The sequence below is a fragment of the Garra rufa genome, chromosome 23 (genome assembly GCF_049309525.1).
Source record: "Garra rufa chromosome 23, GarRuf1.0, whole genome shotgun sequence".
In the NCBI taxonomy this organism is placed as follows: domain Eukaryota; kingdom Metazoa; phylum Chordata; class Actinopteri; order Cypriniformes; family Cyprinidae; genus Garra; species Garra rufa.
In genome coordinates, this window is record NC_133383.1 from 31,975,817 (window position 1) to 31,996,559 (window position 20,743).

General features: G+C 39.4%; 1 protein-coding gene across 1 annotated transcript in view; it reads right to left on the bottom strand.

Moving 5' to 3' along the window:
* The window catches only part of slc27a6 (solute carrier family 27 member 6), a 36,265-nt gene that overhangs the window by 4,801 nt on the left and 10,721 nt on the right, over positions 1-20,743 (bottom strand). The window contains exons 3-8 of the mRNA XM_073829021.1: positions 17,380-17,538; positions 16,311-16,435; positions 9,453-9,647; positions 3,184-3,274; positions 1,298-1,496; positions 1,081-1,178 (exon numbers count right to left, since the gene is read on the bottom strand). Of these exons, the coding sequence (XP_073685122.1) occupies positions 1,081-1,178; positions 1,298-1,496; positions 3,184-3,274; positions 9,453-9,647; positions 16,311-16,435; positions 17,380-17,538 (867 nt within the window). The remainder of the gene's footprint in view (positions 1-1,080; positions 1,179-1,297; positions 1,497-3,183; positions 3,275-9,452; positions 9,648-16,310; positions 16,436-17,379; positions 17,539-20,743) is intronic.

Below are 20,743 nucleotides of genomic sequence, written 5' to 3' on the forward strand. Positions count from 1 at the left end.
CACGTTAACGCCGATAACGGCCCACCACTAATATATATATATATATATATATATATTTCTTTCACCTTGATATTTTAGCACGGATGACGTATACCTAGTCAAATTGCACTGTAGGGGGCGAGAACGAGTCTTCAACTTCTGTGAAATTACCACATCAAATGAGACGTGCAGACATGGATTCAGTTATGAAGCCGCTTCAGGGCAGGTGCGTGCGTTGCTAGACCCTTTTTACTGGGGCACGTGCCCCAGTGAAAATCTGCTGTGCCCCAGTAAAATCTCAAGTTTGAGTCATAATTTACTTTGATAATCCCGCAATAAAGACATTAAACTATGCAACAACTGAATTGACGCTTCTAAAAGCAACGCAGTTTAATGGAAGACTATGCACGCAGATAGGCTATTCTTTCCCGTGCGCGTCTGTGTATTTAACGGCAACGCGCACGTCGTGCAGCCTTTTGCGCAGAAGTACTTGGTTACAAAAGTTGTATAGGTAATTATGTTGTAAATGCAATTGTCAAGCAGTTTGTGATGCATTTTGGAAACAGGAGATGAGCGCCTGATCTAATGCGCCACCTGGCCCGTTCTAGAAGACTTACTTTTAGTCATTATTTGGGTAGCACACATATTCTGAATGCCTTCAGCAGAATTCAAATTAGCCATTTTAATCTAGATTAATTCCAAGATTTAATCTAGATTAAAAAAATTTATCTATGCCCATCCCTAATATAAAGTCAAATATTGAACAGTGTTCAGTGAATTTAACACAATGATCTGTACATGCCTAACAATCAATTACTTGGGATATTAATTATCCAATCATGTTTGTAAAATATACAAGCAATCTAACAGATGTTAAAGTTAAGAATTACACAACATGACCAATATTTTTTTTAGTGCGGCTGGGTGATTATATATATATATTTTTTTTTTGAGTCAAATTTTATATATTGACTTCTCTGCAATCATACAAAGCATAATTTCAACAAGAGTTCCTGTAGTCAAGTACATTCAAAATGTAATGCGAGATGTAAAACCGAGTAAATGTTTAGTGTTTCAGTGCTCATGTGATTTAAACAGTACCTGGCACCTGGACTCCATACACATTGGCTTCCTGAATAAAATCTACTAGTCCCAGGATCTCTGTCACTTCAGTGGTCGCCACATTTTCACCCTTCCATCTGAAACAACAGCAGCAGTGTGCAGAATTACAGTTCATCTTTATGAAAGAGAGTATGCTCATATGACACTCGCTCCATCTCTGTTCATCTTGATGATAGTCCTGTGTGCTGCTCTCTACCTGAAAGTGTCTCCCACTCGGTCTCTGAAGCAGATGAAGCCGTCCTCATCCTCAGCCATCATGTCTCCAGTGTTGAAGTAAGCGTCTCCTTTGACAAACACATCTCTCAGAGTCTTCTTCTCCGTCAGCTGTTTGCTGCCCGCGTAACCGAAGAACGGACTCTGACTGGAGATCTTAGACAGCAGCAGCCCCGTCTCACCTGATCATCAACACAAACGCCTCGTGAGCATTTGCTTTCAAATTAAGAACCATTTCAATGATTATGTGATCATGTACAGTCAGCCGGTCAACACTGTTAAAAATACTGACAGGTTAATCAGACGAGAAAACTCAACAAAAATTAAAAGTAACCCAAAGGTCTTTAGATTAGATTGTCCAAATATATTGTTGATATCATTAAATCTCTAGGAGTCATGTCACTTCCTGTTAACAGCAGGTGGCGCTAACTTCCTGTTTGGTGGTGAAAAATTGAAATTTGTCAGGCCGCCACGGACACGCCCTCCCACGAAAACTCTAGATTTTCGCAATTTAATGTCACATGGGCCTTAAGATTGGACTGACCAATTTTGCTGATGATCTGAATAAATCTCTAGGAGGAGGAGTTGAAGTACGAGGCCTGAAAATGGCAAAAATGACTAAATTTTGCTGAGAAAATGAAAAATAACTGATTCCTGTTGGGTTTCGGATTTTGCTCCATGAGCCTTTTTTGTAGGTACTGGTGTGTTACATGTGTGGATGTACGTCAAGCGTAGCTCAAAGCGCACTCCGCTGAACGTGTACAGGTGGCGCTATCGAGCCAAACAATAACACTTGTAATGTTTAATACAGTGCAATCTGTACAAGAATAAAGATCAACATAAACATATACTATTTCTATCATGATAACTCTGGGAATAGTTTAGCTTGATGAATAAGACATTATTAATGTATTTGTTCTTGGCAGAATATATCTGCTACGCTGCTGCTGCTGTACAGAACTTGCTACTGCCAAAAGTGATTTGACATTTGGCGCTGTCTGAAGTCTGACATTTCTAACCGACATACACTGCGCTGCAATCGGTCTGCGCAGCACTGCATGAAGTCAAATACACCTCTTGATTAGCCACTTGAAGTGTGCTTAACCTGGGCTGAAGATAAACTCTGCTGGAAGGTGGCCCTCGAGAAAACAGATCGGACACCCTGAGTTAAAGTGTGGCCACATTTATCATTGTTCTGCAAATATTCATGGGAGACATCCAGACATTTCAATAGGAATCAACATGATTGGGAATTTCACATAAGGAAAAATATTTTCCCACACAGATTTCAAATCAGGTTCAGTTGGTCATTTGTATTTGCCTCACTGACCAACAGAAAGATGCTTGGTTTGTCAAAACAATATACAAATATACAGGACAGACAATGTGCAAAAATATAAAAAAAAAAGACATTTGAATGGAAGTAAGTATGTGCGTTAAATAAATAACGGAAAAATGAATAAAGAGCATATAACACTTTACACTCTTTATTCATTTTTCAGTTATTTAACGCACATACTTAACTACTTTTGCACATTGTCTGTCTTGTATATTTGTATATTGTTCTTTTTATAATATGTATCGTCTTGTCACTGTCATTCTGTTGCACTGTGGAGCTTCTGTCACTAAAACAAATTCCTAGTATGTGTAAACATACCTGGCAATAAAGCTCATTCTGATTCTGATTCTGAAAACAGTGTCCTCTGTTTAAGCTCTGATCCCTCAAGCCCAATACACAACAAGGACACCTTTAATTTATTTGGTCAGGTTTTGGTGCGTACACTCACATGAAATCCTTCAGGAGCTAAGAAGTTTTGTCAGTAAACTATACTGGCTGACACAATCTTAGATCGTTTCAGATGTTCTCACCGTTCTGAACATGCTGGCAGAATCCATTGTGGTCTCTCACAGGCTCATCTCTGACCAGGTCATACTTCACCAGATCATACTTAAAAATCAGCTGCAAAAACAAACAAATGGCTCAGTATTTCAGACAGCAGATACCAGCACCATCCTGTGGAGAATAGCAGATGGATGATATCAACACTCCTTCAGCATGAACTATACATGAAAATCTAATTCATGTCAAAATCATGACTAAACTCAATCTCATATCCTCAGAAACAACAATCCATTTATTCATTGGTTATAAGTACTGGTCAGCTCATACAAGCTTTTGTAGCATTTTTAATTATGATAACACACAAATGAATTTGAAAGCTAGTAAATAACTGATAAATAATATTTATTTTACACAATACTTTCTACAGAAGATGTTCTCAGCCCTAGTCCTCGAGGTCCACTTTTCTGTAACGTTAATCAAACTTGCCTGCTACTAACTTTCTAGTAATCCTGAAGATGAATCCTTGATTAGTGTGTTCAGACATGTTTGAATAGGGCTGGAGCAGAAAAGTGGACTAGTCTTGAGAACCCCTGTTTTCCAGCAATTTGAAAATAAATACATTTGAAAGAAATATTTTGAATTTGCTAAAAATACACTTGTAAAAAAAAAAAAAAAAGAAGACATCTTTATTCTTGTTACATGTATCCTTGTCTGCCTTGGTTTTGCACTGTTTCTGATTTGGTTTCTCCCTTTGTCTCCCCCTGTCAGTTTGTTATCATTTGGTTTAGCCCTCGTTATTGTTGTATCCCAGTCACCTGAGTTTAATAATTAGTTCCCTTTATAAGTCTGTCTTTGAGTTGAAGTCTTTGTCGGTCATTTAATGTTATTGATTTATGTGCGTGGATGTTTCCCGTTATACCTCCTGAAGAATTATATTAAAAGTATTTGTTATTGGAATATCGTCTCCTGTCTCGTCTGCCAGCACTACAGTGTGACAATTCTGTTCCATAATCTTTTTATAGGTTTTTTTTTTTTTTCAGAATTAAAGAATTGTTAAACATATAATACATAAACATAAACAACATCCCATACCCACAGTTCCTGTTTCCTGTTTTTGGCAGTGTTGCCAACCTAGATATGCTCTTGCTAGATTTAGCAACTTTTCAGTCTACCCTGACTACCCTTACTATAGCAAATAAAATCACTATGTTTAAAATGTATTTGGCAGCTTCTGAAAAAATGTCTTAAACCATCAAATTACATGAATTTTCCCATTAAATTTCACAAAAAGAAGAAGCACTGATCAGCTAGCACATCAGCTTGGAGAGTGCTGGTGTAATGGATGAGGCTGTAGCCATCCATCCGGCCACCAGAGGGAGCCCTCTCCCAAATACTGACTGTCTGTCTCTTCGTTGATTACTTCCTGTTTGGTACCCTATTTAAAATATGCTCACTAGAAGTATTGCCAGTTCTCACTGCCTTACTGAGCATTTATTTTTCATTGTGTTGTCCTATTGTTATGACCACTGTGCCATTCGTCACCGTTTGCTGACATCTTGTTTGACTGCTGCTTTTCACATTACCGTTTCTGCTTTGTTTGCCTGGTCGAACTGACTTCTAGTGATTGGAGAAACTAACCTTTTCGAAGCTTCAAATCAGTTGTACCAGTTGCCTCACAAAATGATTCACTGTTTCAAAGCGCTCGAAACACCACACACTAGTGACGCCTGCTGGTCAAAAGCGTGTAAACGCAACAAAAACTCAGGCTAAAACATGCATTAAAAACAGCTTTTAAAAACCACTGCAAATGTTGTATCGAAAGTATAGTACATTAAATACAATAAAAATAATACAATACCCTTAAATATGAAGTGTCTGTATAATATGTGTAATTTGTAGGGCTCGTTTTGTTTGTTTTATGGAGAGCTTGTATGTAGAGGCCAGTAGGAGACTATTAAATCTAATCCTCTTAATTACACAAATGTCTCATTTACAATGTCGACAAATTGATGAAACTGATCCGAGATCAGCTAAAAACCATAGACGCTGGTTCAATGGTTCGCCACTGGGGGTCGATATCAATGAACTCGCAAGATTCACAGGTTTACAGAGATAGTCCCTCAGCGGCAAAGTCTAGAAGCTTCATGAAGCAGTGCTTCAAAGGAGCCAATCACTACTGAAACCTGTCTATCTCACGTTCAATGATACAGCCTAGTGATTTAGATTTGTTTTCTGAACACTAATAAACTTCTTGCACTTGGCTCTTACACTGTCCGTATGTCACACCTACGGCTTCGTCACAGCTGGAGAGAGATGTCTGTAAGCATGAATGAATGAGGCATTTACCATGTGGTACTGTTCACCCTAGGCACTTTACAATCATATGGGTGTCTCTCCTCAGGCAACATGACATGACAGCAGCCACAGAGCACCACCGGACTGACAGAACCGCTTCAGTGGATGAGGATTGATGAGGGCCGGTGGAGCAGCCCCTACTGGTCTCAATGACACCACCTTCTCCCATCTAGAAACTGATCAGACTCAACCCTGTTTAGCTTCAGTGGGCCACCAGTCTTGGGCTACAGTCTGGCATCACATCACATCACATGTGAATTAAGTTAATAGTTGCATTCGTTTATCATACACACATTGGGCCTCATTCATGTAAACCATTTGTAAAGCCATTCTGATGTAAACTTTTGAAATGAATGGAAATGTTTGTATTTTCAAAATGTTAGTTGGTACGAAAGAAATGTACACCTGCTCCCTACTATGTGTAAAACATTCTGTGTTCTATTGGCAAACTGAATTTTAATGCACTGCCATAGTAATTACAACAAGTGGATATTCCAAATCTGGAAAAACGCTGTGCCACCAAAGTGTTTTTAATCACCACCAGTCGTTTTCAGAAGAACGCCTGACATTTTTTCAGTTGGCTAAATACTCTTTGGTGGACACACGTTATCGAATATTTATTGTTAGTCTTTTTTGCATTAATGCAATATTCTGGAGCCAAACCTGAAAAAGTAGAACAGAATATTCCATTGCCTTCCTGGACATGCATTTTGCGTAGCTGTAATTCATAGGTGAGGATTATGATCATTGTGCACTAGCGCCCTATTTACAATTGATTGAAATTCATTTACACACACACACACACACACACACACACACACACACACACACACACACACACACACACACACACACACACACACACACACACACACACACACACACACACACACACACACACACACACACACACACACACACACACACACACACTTAACTAACAAAACGTTTGTGTACATAATATGTAAATGTATTTGTAGTATACTTAATATAAATGTATTTCATATACATTTATTTTATGCTATTTATTTTTCACTAGGGATATCACTAATATTTTTGACCAGATCTCGTGCAATGACGTCAGCAACCCTAAACATGAGTCACTGACACTGTTTTCAGTATTTTATGTTAGAGTGTATTGCCAGTTTATTTGCCTTACTGAGTAATTTATCTTTCATCTCATGAGAAAATACCTGTGAGACTGTTATCTATTTTTAATTATATGCTAATAATAGCTATAATAGCAAAAATTGTGTGGAATGAATGACAATGCCGTTTTCACCAACTCATGTCTGTAGTTTTTATTCTGTTTTAAAAACATTATCAATGAGGTACAATTACTCATTTCTAAAATTCTCAGAGTTATTGGTTGTGCAAGTGTTTGTTATTGGCTATGCAGTGATGTTGAGGAGAACTAGACAAAAATATAGTTTTTTTATCATTTCATAGTGTGTGTGTTGATGTGCAGAAAGGAAAAAAAAGATAATTGTGTTTTGAGAAAAAACAAAAACATATATAAAAACACTCTTATATCTAAAAAGAACACAGCCCACTTACAATTTAAATTCTTTACTTAAGGTTGATTTGCTTATGACACCATTTCCAGGACACAATTTAAGACAATAAAACTATAAATAAACAGTCATTCTGATTCCTCTCTAATGTGTTACAGAATGCTTTACCTGGCCTGAATCCAGTGGACGTTTCTGAATTTCAAGCAAGCACTGCTCATCAGAATGATTTACTGATCAAATGATGACTCTGCAAGCTGAAAATGACCATCTTTGTTAATATCAGTATTTATTGACTGTCACTCTCCCAGATCTGACCAACAATGTAAGGGATTCTTGTGACAATGCGTGATCGGTCACGCAAGAGTGTTTTCACAGGAGCTTCGGCTATGCTTTCACTGCGGCCAAACTGGACATTGCTGACATTTTTGCCCTAACAGTTCAACTGCTGGAACTTTTGTCTTTGCTGTCATCCTGCTCAGTACTAATCCAATTCAATGTGTTACAGCATTAGTTGACTCTGAAGCCTCAGTAAACCTTCACTGATTCTCGAGACATCAGACAAACCATATCCAGCAATTGTAACTGCTGTAAGGGTTAAAGATAAAAATATTATCAATTGTAAATATTTTGGGTGTTTAATAATAGAATGTATTGTTAACAATTATCCCTGTAAGACATTTAAATGTGAGTATTAAGATCCTGGTGAATGTAAATTGATGGCATCAACTAATTGTTTTATTTGTTCATTTAACTGTTTTTTTTTTTAAAGTTACCTTGTAACCAAAGCAGATGCACAGCATATAAATCAGAGTATCAGGATGGTTTCTGAACAATAAAGATTGGAGTAATGGCTAAGAAAAATGTAGCTTTGCATCACAGTAATAAATTATATTTGAAAGTATATTACTGTATAATAGAACCCTGTTATTTTATATTTCAATAATAATTCATGTTTTTGACCAAATACATTTGATAAGCAAATGAATCTTATTTATAAAACATTAAAATCTTACTGATCCAAACATTTTGAACATGTTCATCAATGCATGTCAAATCTGTGGTTAGTTTAGAAAGCCAAGGAAACTCCCCTAAATCTACTCGAACCTTTGCCCATTCCTCAATCACCATTGTCCCGTAATGCAATTGATTTCATCACTGTTCTACCATTTTACTACCATTACAATCACCACTGACAGATTCTATAAGTCATGTGTTTGATTCCTCTAAAAGGTCTCCCACTGCCATGCAGACTGCAGAGGTCCTGTTTAACCCTGTCTATGGAACTCGTGACCACAAAGTCTGTCATTGGGGCCAACAATTCACTTACAGAGTTTGGCGAACTTTCTGCAACGATATCAATATCAATGCGACTCTAACCTCAGGTTATCACCCTCAGGCCAATGGTCAAGGTGAAGGACTGGATCTGAACATTGGATGTTTTCTTCACTCTTACTGTAGTCAAGAATAACACTGCTTGAGTATCCTCCTTCCTGGCCTGGATATACACAGAATGTTTGGACTCATTCTTCCACAGGATTAACCCCGTCCAGGATGTGAGAACAGTGCCCACGTTAGACTACAACGAGCTATTAGAAGACAAAAACTACTAGCTGATCGCTGAAGATGGCCACACTCTGATTACAAACCAGGCCCAATGGTCTGGTTATCTACAAGAGATCTTCATCTATGGCTACTCAGCAAGAAACTGACTGGAGCTTACAGCTGCTTCTCATCACGTTTTGTGACACACTAATGCCCTACAGGCATATTATTTAGAAAATTATATTTTGTATTTTGCATGTGCTCACTTGGCTGCTGTGATCCATATATTTTAGCAGGTTTTGTAATCTGAAGCATCCAAGAATAGCGCAGTGAGGATTACATGTCAATGCTCTTCTTAGTATCTGTCCGCTCACACTGATCATGTATTATGCGAAACACTCAGACTTACGATTGAGAAACAAGCTGACAATATGCCAAGAGAGTCTTATTATATAGAGCCTCACAGATGGGGAACATCTCTTACTAGCATTACCTTTAGAGTACACATGGTCTTTTTTTTTTAAACAATTAAGACTATCTACTACGTATGATTTCATTTGAACTGTTTATCTAGTTTAACAATTCAACAGCACTGGGACTCAATTCAAGATAATGAATTAAACAAGAACACCTTAAATACACAAGACAGCTGATAGTTCTGCTCTGGTTCTCACAGTCATTGACCTTCTGCCTCTGACATCAAAGCAAAGACATGCAAGTAATGAATTCTGTCGCAATCATGTTTGTTTGGTTGCAATTTATGTTTGTCACATATTTGGCACTGAGACACGCCCCTATATTCTATATCAAATACTTACTTGCTAAACTTTAAAGTTGATAACCTGTCCTAACCCCAGACTGTAATGTCATTGAGTTGAACAAACCTTGTAAAAGAAATTGGAGCGTCCGACGGCTCCGATCCTGCCAATGTGGTTCATGAAGCACAGGTTTCCTTCGGTGGAGCCGTAGATCTCACACATGCGGATCTCCCCGAAGCGCCGAAGGAACTCTCTCCATACGTCCTGCCGGAGGCCATTCCCAACACCCATGAGCACCCTGTGATCCTTCTCATTCCCTGTCTGATACACACACACACACACACACACACACACACACACACACAATGAAGCTTTTCACAATACAGAGTATCTGCAGGACTTTCAAACTCAAATTTAAGACTTTCCAAGACATGCGCAAATAAAATGAACATGAGTGGGGTAGAGAAATGTCTATGGTAACATATTAAACTATAAAATGGCTGTACAAAAGAGTACAAAAGATTTTTTATAATGCATTAGCTTCTTGTCGATTTGGAATTACTTCCCAGATACAAATACGTACGTCTGCAAGATGTCTGTTAAAGATCTGTTGATCTGGAGAGCATCTGGAAGACATCTGTAAGATGTCAGTTTTACATCTATTCTAAACCATAAACATCTTTAAGACATCTAATAGACGTCTATTTGACATCTGATAGGAAACGTCTAATGGACGTATTGCAGATGAGCAAACTACGTCTTGCAGATGTCAAATAGATGTCTCTGAGATGTACGTGTGCTATCAGGGTTTGATCAAAATTATCTTACTAAATGTTCTTACAAAATGCAGGCTAAGTACTTTTGTTCAAATGAGTTAGTGAGACTGGTTAATTATAATATCACCAGCACAATGAGAAATCACATGAAATCCAAACAGCAGTCGACTGAAGAATAACTAGCTGTCCATCACTGCAATCGTGACTGCAGGTAACGTTAAGTGCAGCTGTGAGCCAAGAAAAGAGCTTATCTGTTAACCAACTGATCTTGAGACATATATGCTTCCTTAAAGTTTCCACGAAGGAGAGTGATTTAAGGAACGCAAAGCTGATAGCACACATCTATATATCTGCAATATGTCTATTGGACGTTTCCTATCAGATGTTAAGATGTTTATGATTTAGAATGGATGTAAAACTGACATCTTACAGACATCTTGCAGACGTAAGTGTGCTTTCTGGGACTGTTTTTCTCAGCATTAACATGTAAAACAATATAAACACAATAAATATAGGCCGACTTGAGTATGTTCCTTCTCTACTGTAACACGGTCTGCTTGATTTTTCCATTTGCTCAGTTTAAGCTTAAAAGCATTTGTTTTTTTATTTTGTATTATTTTTTAACCCTAACCCTGTTTTTAACCAAAACAAAACCTTGAGTTATAATGAAACTTTGTTGTAGAACATTGTCGTGTATACTGCCTGACTGTTCAGAAATCGTGACAAAAACTTCATTTTTAAAATTTCATTAAACCTACTTTAAAAAAAACAAATTCAAATATTAATTTTTTATAAGCCCAAATATTTTAATGCAATATTTTTGGAAAATGCTCATCCCTAATTTTGGCAACACATAGATGACCAACAGCATATTAGGAAGGTGGTTATAATGTTAGGCTGAGCGTAGGGCTGCATGATATATCGAAATATAATCAATAGCACAATATCGGCTTATTGTCGACAATTAGTGCGATTGTTACATTGCGTAGGCTTTAATTTGATTAAATAAATACATGCTTTACCGGAGTCAAGCGCGACATTTACATGCAAGTAGTTTGTGAAAGATAGAAGTACTTGGTTCATTTAATATAAATCGAGCTAGCTGACTGGGCCAGTGCTCCGGCGTCACAAAAGTTTATCATTTGTATGTGTTTTTAAATCTGCTCGGTTTAAAGCATTTACATTTACATTTATATTTACCTTTATTCATTTAGCAGACGCTTTTATCCAAATTGGGAATACAACAAGTGATTCATGGAGGCAGATAGACATAGGAAGTGCTCAAAAATACCATATATCAGGCATTGTTAGAAGAGTGCAGGCTAGAAGGAGAAGATCAAGAAAGAGAGGAGAACAATTTTTTTTTTTTTTTTTTTTTATAGAGTCACATAGTGTCGAAAAAGATGGTTTTTCTGCAGGCACTTGAAAGCTGTTAAGGAGTCTGCAGTCCGGATAGGTGTGGGAAGATCATTCCACCAGGCAGGAACGTTGAACGAGAATGTTCTGGAAAGTGATTTAATACCTCTCTGTGGTGGAACAATGAGGCATCTTTCACTAGAGGATCTCAGACTTCTGGAGGGAGTGTAGATGTGTAATAGTGAATGGAGGTAGGCAGGTGATGAGCCGGTGACTGTCCTATAGGCCAGCATCAGTGTCTTGAATTTGATGCGTGCTGTAACCGGTAGCCAGTGGAGAGATATGAAGAGAGGTGTGACATGGGCCTTCTTGGGCTCATTGAAGACCAGTCGTGCTGCTGCATTCTGAATCATTTGTAGAGGTCTGATTGTACATGCTGAAAGACCAGCTAAAAAAGCATTGCCGTAGTCCAGCCTGGAAATGACCAGGGCCTGGACGAGGAGTTGTGCAGCATGCTCTGTTAGGAAGGGCCTCATCTTTCTGATGTTGTGCAATGCAAACCTGCAAGACCGAGCAGTCTTAGCTATGTGGTCTTTAAAAGTCAATTGGTCGTCAAAGATTACACCCAGATTTCTGGCTGAGGTCGATGGGGTAATTGTTGATGAACCTAACTGGATGGAGAAGTCATGCTGTAGAGATGGAGTGGCAGGAAAGATGAGGAGTTCCGTCTTTGCTAGATTGAGCTGTAGATGGTGTTCCTTCATCCATACGGAGATATCCGCCAGGCAACCTGAGATCCGTGCAGCTACCGATGGATCATCTGGTTTGAATGAAAGATAGAGCTGTGGGTCATCAGCATAGCAATGGTAGGAGAAGTCATGTGCCTGTATGATGGGGCCCAGAGATGTAGTGTATATGGAGAAGAGGAGAGGTCCAAGAACTGATCCCTGAGGAACCCCAGTGACCAGTTGATGAGTTTTGGATACCTCGCCTCCCCAGGCCACTCTGAAAGACCTACCAGAGAGATAGGATTTAAGGACCTACACCAGAGAGGTAGGATTTGAACCAGCGAAGTGAAGTCCCTGTAATACCCAGCATTGAGAGGGTGGACAGGAGGATCTGGTGATTCACAGTGTCAAAAGCTGCAGGTAGGTCCAGCAAGATGAGTACTGATGATTTGGACTCAGCTTTTGCCGTCCACAAGGCTTCAGTGACAGACAGTAGCGCAGTCTCAGTTGAATGGCCACTTCTGAACCCTGATTGGTTAGAATCCAATAAATTGTTCTGTGAGAGGAATAAGGATAGCTGGTTGAAAACAGCTCGTTCCAGTGTTTTTGCTATGAATGGAAGGGGAGAGACAGGCAGTGTTGGGTGTAACGCGTTACTGTAATAATATTACTTTTTTCAGTAACTAGTAGTGTAAGGCATTACTCGTCTGAAAATGGTAATATTATTACAGTTTTCCCAAGCTAGTTACTTGCGTTACATTTGCCAGTAGCACCTTCATCACACACAAGGCACACAACACAGATAACAGAATGGAAGGGGAGGGGGGTGTGAATGGAACAGTGATTGGTCTGGGTTTGGCACGAGGTATCATTTACCATCAACGATTGGTTGACACCCGGCAACCGGCAGCAGAGCGGCACCCGCAAAGACAGATGGGGAAAAATTGAAGCGTCAACAACGGCAAGCTCTTTTTCAGAGGAAGGTTCCCACTTCCCAGCAACAGAAAGCTAGTTTTGACGGGTGGAGATTCAGTCATTATTTTGAATATGACAGTGTTTGTTAAACATTGAGTACGGGTTTTGTCCCGTATTTTTTATCATTTTTTTAAAGCAGCATCTCATGCAAATCATTCCACACGCATTTTATGAAGATACCTCCTTTCCTACTTTTGATTGGGTAATACTTGATGTCATCATTAGTTTGATTGGTCTCTTTAACTGTCAAGTGAGGAGGGCGGGTCTTTTAAGCAGAGTCTGTCAAGTCTAACCGTGTCTACACCGCAACAGCTAAAGTCTGTCTACACTGGACGCGACAAAGCGACCGTTGCAAATCATCTAACGTTAAACTTTGTGTGAGCACGTCATAAATAGATCGCGGCAGCAGATTACTGTCAGGGATTTGCCGTGTCGCGCCGCCCCACGCCGCATCCAGTGTAGACAGCATAATAGGTTCTATTGTATTTTGTCGCGTCGCACCGCGCCGCTCGGAGAGGAAAAGTTTGGTTACTTCTGCCTCCGAGTAAGGACATAAGGAGAAGAGGGGAGTTCCAGCTGTGAGTGTGGTCAATTTTAGTTCCTGTATGTGTGGAGCTGAGAACTTATTACTGATAGATGTAGTTTTGTCTGTAAAAAATGTGGCAAAGAGGAGGAGGAGGGGGACAAAGCAGTGTATTAAATGTTTTGAAAAGGTTGCGCGTGTCCGGAGCATTGTTGATCTTGTTGTGGAAGTATGAAGATTTGGCAGTATGTACTTGGGTAGCGAAAGATGAAAGCAGAGACTGATACATACTCAGGTCGGATGGATCCTTAGATTTGTGCCATTTTCTCTCGGCTGCCCTAAGTTTGGAGCGATGCTCACGAAGAACATCGGATAACCAAGGGGTTGTCGGAGCAGCTCGTGCTGGCCTGGAGGAGAGAGGGCATATATCATCTAGACAAGAGGTAAGAGTGGAGCATAAGGTGTCAGTTGCTGCATTAGTGTCCAGGGATGAGAAGTGGGTTGGAGAGGGAAGGGAGGAGGATACTAAGGAAGAAAGATGGGAGGGTGAGAGAGAGTGGAGGTTTCGTCTAAAAGTAACAGGTAGAGGGGTTGGGGGTGCACAAGTAGCAAGATGTAGGTCAAATGTAATGAAGAAGTGGTCAGAGATGTGTAGGGGTTTGACCGCAATGTTGTCTGAAATACAATTTCACGTGTAAATGAGATCAAGTTGGTTGCCAGACTTATGAGTGTATGTAGTGATAATGCATTTTAGATCAAATGAAGCTAAAAGTGAATGGAAGTCAGCAGCATAGGGTTTGTCAAGGTGAATGTTGAAGTCCCCAAAGACTAGAAGTGGGCTGCCATCCTCTGGAAAAGAGGATAGCAGCACATCCAGCTCTTCTAGGAAGAAGCCAAGTTGACTAGGAGAGTGGTAAATTACCACAACATGGAGTTTGATAGGAGATATTATAGTGATTGTATGAGATTCGAGATGCATTTAAGCTATTTTAAAGCATTAAAGTACAAGAAGATGCATGCAGATTCTTGAACACAGAATTCATTTCTCTTTTGTGCATACCAAAAATGTTGTCCAATAACCATCTTGGAGAGTATTCTTGTTATTCTGGTTATGTCTCAAGTGAATGTAAACAGTTGAGAAAGTGATTTGATGTGTGTCAATTCAGTGCATTAGTTCTATACTGTATTCGCTCCTGTTAATGTCATTAATGCGAGTCAAACAGCAAAACACAAAGAGAAAATCTCACTGTATTTGACCAAGTAACTTTTGTAGCATTATCAAGGATGAATCTATATTTAATTTATACAGTGAAGACTATGCAGTGTTATTTTACACAGCATTCAGGTACAGAAACTGAATAATGTAATGCAATTGTTAGACTTTAAACTTTTAAAACACTGCTTAATTTAATTTGTGTCACAGAAAAACAAAATAATGCAAAAATGTTAGTTTTTTCCAATTTTGTGCAGCCTTAGTCGAGTGTGTAATTACTATAATAATTCAAATCAAGATTTTTAAATGTTCAAATGTGAGTGTGCTCGGTCCTATCACAACACTAGGCTAATCTGGGTGGTTATTACAAGGTTGTCTTATGTCCTGCGAGCCCTCCTTCAGTGTAAGTGTGATGGGTTTCTCAGTATAGGACAGTGTGTGTGGATGAACAATGCGAGCCAGTCAGACCAGCAGAACCGCTCCATTCACAGCAGCCTCGTGTCTGTCAGTTAAAGCTTATCACTGGGCTGACAAACACAACATTTCCTGCACTTAATCGAAACGTCCCATTTTCAAACAGTGTATGTTCATACGTGGGTGTTCTTGTGTTTTACGTGCTTATGTGCTTCTAAGGGTTGGTGTTTTGCTCCGCTTGTACACTAGTGCGTCTGTCGTGAGCACAGTGATGAATTCGGTGTGACCGTCCGGGCCGCGTTAGAGGAAGGGCACAAAGACGTCTTTGATAGACTGTGGGACGCGCTGCCGTCCTGACGCACATGAACCGTGAATGAGAAACATTAACAAAAGAGCTGTCTGTCAGTCAGCCATGAAAACACCACACAACCCCACACAAACCAAAAGTTCATTTTCATAGATTCACAGAGGCCACGGATTCTTTCATCGTTTCAGAGTTAGTCTGCGGGACCAGAGACACACTCTGCAGTCAGCTTCAGCGCACACATCCTTCTGCGGCCCGGGTCGTTTGGTAAAGTAATGAGGCAGAATGCATAACGAAGACAATATTGTGGAGTTAACGGTACCGTGGCTTGTCGAAACATTGTGAATCATCAAACATCATAGAGTACATTCATATTAGTCATGCTAAGAAAACATAGGCATCTTAAAGGGATAGTCCACCCAAAAAACAAACTTTCTGTCATAATTCACTCATCTGCATGTTATTTCTGTCTTTCTGTCTTCAGGGAAAAAATAAAAGACGAGTTTCAATTCCTAATTCAACAGGGCTGAAATAATGCCGTACCAATAAATGAGCACTACTTTGTAACATATTTAGAAATATGTTTTAATAATTACCTATTGAAAAGTGTACAACTTCCCAGGAATAACCCAGATGTATTCCCATACAGAATCACCTGACAAAAGCACTGAATTGAGGAGAGCAGGCTAACGTACCACAGGCTGGTTGCACAGATAGCGGCACACCTCTCCTATATACTGAAATATGGTCACGTTGTGTTTCCTGCAGTCAGGCCAAAATTGAGAGGCTGAAAACTTCTTCTTTAGGACACAGGTGGCACCTAAACGACAAAAGCAGAGAGTTAGACATGAAACCATTCTACGCAAACAAGTTCAGACATTCAGTCTGATATGGTCTAATAAGGCTGTTTTTGGCCATGAACATTTTGCAGGATATTGCCATTGCAGTTTGCAGTTCACTAACATGTTCATTCTGTTCGGTTTTGGTGAAAGGGCAGTAAATTCATTCTGCTACTGTCATCATACATTAAGTCATCATTAATATTGAGAGGGCCTGTTCCAGAAGCAGCCATTCATGCCCGCACCATGACACCACCTCCGGCATGATTTACACATGAGGTTGTATGCTTGGAAACATTTGCAGTTCCCTTTTTTCTCTCCACACTTTTGTTTTCCCATCACTTAGATAAAGGTTAATCTTTGTCTCATCAGTCCATAAACTCAACTCAGCAGGACGCTGGCTGTCTAGGAGCAGGACTGAACAATCCTGGATTACACCAGCGATTAACAACTCTTTAATGGTTAGAAATTATCATTAAAAATAGATTTCCCCCAACTGTTGTGTTAACTTGACTCAGTTAAAGGCTAATGCCTGTTATTACTGTAATTATATACTAATAGTAATAGTATTATTCAGTTTTTTTCTATTTAAAATGTAAATAAATGCAAAATGGAGTGAAGAATCTTGAAGGGAAATTTCGAATGAGTAGACGCCACTGACTTTCATTTTATGGACAAAAACTCTGAATTTTCCCAAATCATCTTTTGTGAAATACACGCATGTGTAGAACAAATTATGACAGAATAAATGATGACACAATGTACATTTTTGGCTAACCCTTGAAGAGCAAGTCATAAATATTCTTTCACACAATCTGAGTATATATTTGGATTAGATGAAATACATCCTTATCAGTGACCACAAGAAAAACATCAACATTACACACAAGTACAATATCGCTGCTTATTAAAAAGGTTTGATTACCCAATTCAATGGTCCCTCCAATGCCTACAAGTGAGGCCGAGCTGTGATACAGAGGAAGCGGCGTGTAGATGACATCATTTCCTGTGGCACTGTATGCCCAAAACCCACCTGCTGCCTTCAGGGACTGCAAATGCGTGATGACCGCAGCTTTAGGTAGCCCTGCGAAAGTGACACACAACAAAAATAGAGAAAATCAGCTTCCCACAATCCACACTTTAAAAGACATGCTTCGTCAACAAGTGAGATCATGCAATGATCACAGTGACATCACAGTAACATCTGGTAACATCTACTGTGGGAGTAATATTCATGAGCCCAGTGTGAATTCAAAATGCTGAGCAGGTCAAGTGGAGGCAGGGGAGACATTCTACTTCCTGTTTCTTAACACTGAAAAAACACATGGAGATGGATTTGTTAGCATGGAATTGTTACACTGAACAAATGGTGAGCTCCTGTAATGTCTGACAGTACAGTAAGTTCGTGCATCTGAACACTGCTATAGAAAATGTAAAGTCGAGAGCATGGATCTTAACAACTGATAGCATTGACATATTGCTCTCTGTGTTTCAGGACATGTCACGTCTTTGGAAGGGGAAAAGAAGTAGAGAAGGAGTCACTAAAACAACACCAGAATCTGAATGCGTCCATCAAATAGAAATGTTTGTTTCACATGCAAACACAAGGCTGAAATTAATACAAAATAAACGTTTTCAAATAAATACTTTTTTGAAATAAAGTAGAAAACATTTACATGACGTTTGTGATATAAATGACCAGTATTAGAGACATTTTTAATGACACTTAATGAATCAGACAGAATGAGAGTTTAACATGTGATATCACACATGGTCAGCACACAGTCAATGCACTGTGAATGTGAATGCTCTTATAGCTAGCTGTGACCTCACATTGTCACCTCACATCACGAGTATCCTGGGCCCAGTTTTTGGATAACGGATTGAATCAACTTTGAAAATGGGTTTTTCAAAAGAAAAAACGGATTACATAATCGGATTAGATCACGTAATCCAATCTTGGTTTTGATCCAGATCAAATCTTTAGTTTGGGTTTTTCAGGACTTTTTTCTAGGAAAATCTAGATTAACCTGATCCCATCAGAAGGGTGGATTCAGTGTGGATTTCATGCCCAAAATGTAATGAAAACTTTAAAAATGTATCAAATAATACTATATTTGGATCATGCAGTATCTTACAAGATATCCTATGTATTCATAAGGTTTTAATTTTATTTGTTCATCCGTCAGGCTACAGTGATTAGGTAGGCTTTAACGTATTCAGCGTTTCAGTATAGGCCTACAGCAAAGTAGAAAGAGTTTGGCCTCATAAAATAATCCCCCAAACAGCTGTCAAAATTGACCAAAAACAATACATTTTATAGTCACTAATTGATATACATATATATATCTCTATTCATCACAATCGAAAATATTTTGTTTTTAGAATATTTATTAGTGATGCATGCAATGATTACAGAATAACCAAAAAAATGCAAAGAATGGCAATCACTGATTTTTGAAATCCAAAACAAATCCAAATCAGAAATGGTGTCTAACTATTGCTTCCCTTGTTGCAGGAACAACTGACTCTGACCAAACTGAAGCAAACCAAGGCCAGACTTGAGATCCGGCTCCTAAAGGCTACGCTCAGACAAGCTGGTCTCTCCACATCAGATGAGGAAGTCTGAAATTATTGTGGAGTATTTGACATTAAGTCTTTTTTTTTTAATTCAATACATCTATATTTGAAACTTGTTATAAATATCCTCAATGTACAGTGTTTGTGTTGTAGGTCTCAGATATGCGGACTGCTGGAAGAGGATGGGGTGGGGGTTTTCTTGTTTTTTTTTTAAATGTGTGTGTTTTCATTTCAAATAAAAATAAACTTATATTGACCCCACACTGGCTATTCTACTTGTTGCTCTTTACATATCTATAGTTCTACATAGTGATTTCCTATCCTGTTTGAGCACTGGTTATCCAGATTTGGTGATCCTGAAAAGTTCCTATACGGATCAGATTGATCCAATCCGATGTTGCTTTGAAAAACTGGCTCAAAAGTAAGATGGATTACGTGATCACAGATCGCAAAAAAAAGGATTACTAAATCCGGATCAATTTTATCCGGATTAAACCTTTTGAAAAACCGGGCCCTGGTTACTGAGGTTGCTGTGAGATGGAATTGTTGACAGGGATAACAGCCCCTGCGTTAACTGCATTAAATATTTTTAATACCGTTAAACTGGAAAAAAATAGCCGCCTGCGTTATAACACGCTAATTTTGACAGCACTAGTAATAACGACTTGGTTACGAATGGTAACCCTCGTTCCCTGATGGAGGGACCGAGATGTTGTGTCAAATGTATGACACTAGGGGGCACTCTAGGGAGCCTAAATACCTCTGACATCATTGAGAAAAGGCCAGTAAAATTGGGTGTGCGTAGATGGCCATACTCCGGACATCCAGGCCTTTGCTCACTCATTCTGTTCTGAGGAGTTGAAAAGTGACTCAACTCACTCAAAGGCAGTACAGAGTTGTGGCATGAAGGACACAACGTCTCTGTTCCCTCCATCAGGGAACATACCATACGTAACCAAGACATTCCCTTTCTGTCATTTACTTCGACATTGTGTCAAATATATGACACTAGGGGTCCCTATAGTAAATGCCACAACTGTCGGACTGCGTCACAAGGGGGTGCAGATACTAACAAGCCATTCCTTCGTAGCTCGGAGAGTGTAGTCAGTGGCTGAGGACAGCTCCTGCAGTAGCTCGGGGTCAGGAACACACTCGTGCAGATCTCTCAACAACTTGGCTTGGTAGCGGGCAGAGACGCACCGATCTTCTGGGAGGGTCCCTCTCGAGCGCGATCTCTTTGGCTGCCTGTTCGAGCGCTGCCGCCATTTCAGCATAATAAAACACACAATCCAACTCTGTTAGCTCTTTTAGAGAAATTTGCTCTTTTTTCAGAGGGAAATCTTCTTGAGATCGCTGTCGAAACACCCAGGGCAACTCTCACAACACTTAGCTGTGTATGAGGAAGAAGAGACCACTGCCCGTGCCGTAGATCTAACAACGAAGAGGTGAATGGTGCTGCTTTTCACAGAGAGACGCTGCATTCGGCTCTGAAATATATGATGCCAATTTCATTGGCCTTTTCTCAATGATGTCAGAGGTGTTTGGGCTCCCTAGAGCGACCCCTAGTGTCGTACATTTGACATAGTTTATGCGAATGACAGAAAGGCAACTGTTGTTTGATCACTGTCATTTTCTGTGTCAGTAAAAAGCACATAATTGATAGAGCCCGACCGATCTTGGTTTTTGGGGGCGATACCAATATGTCACAC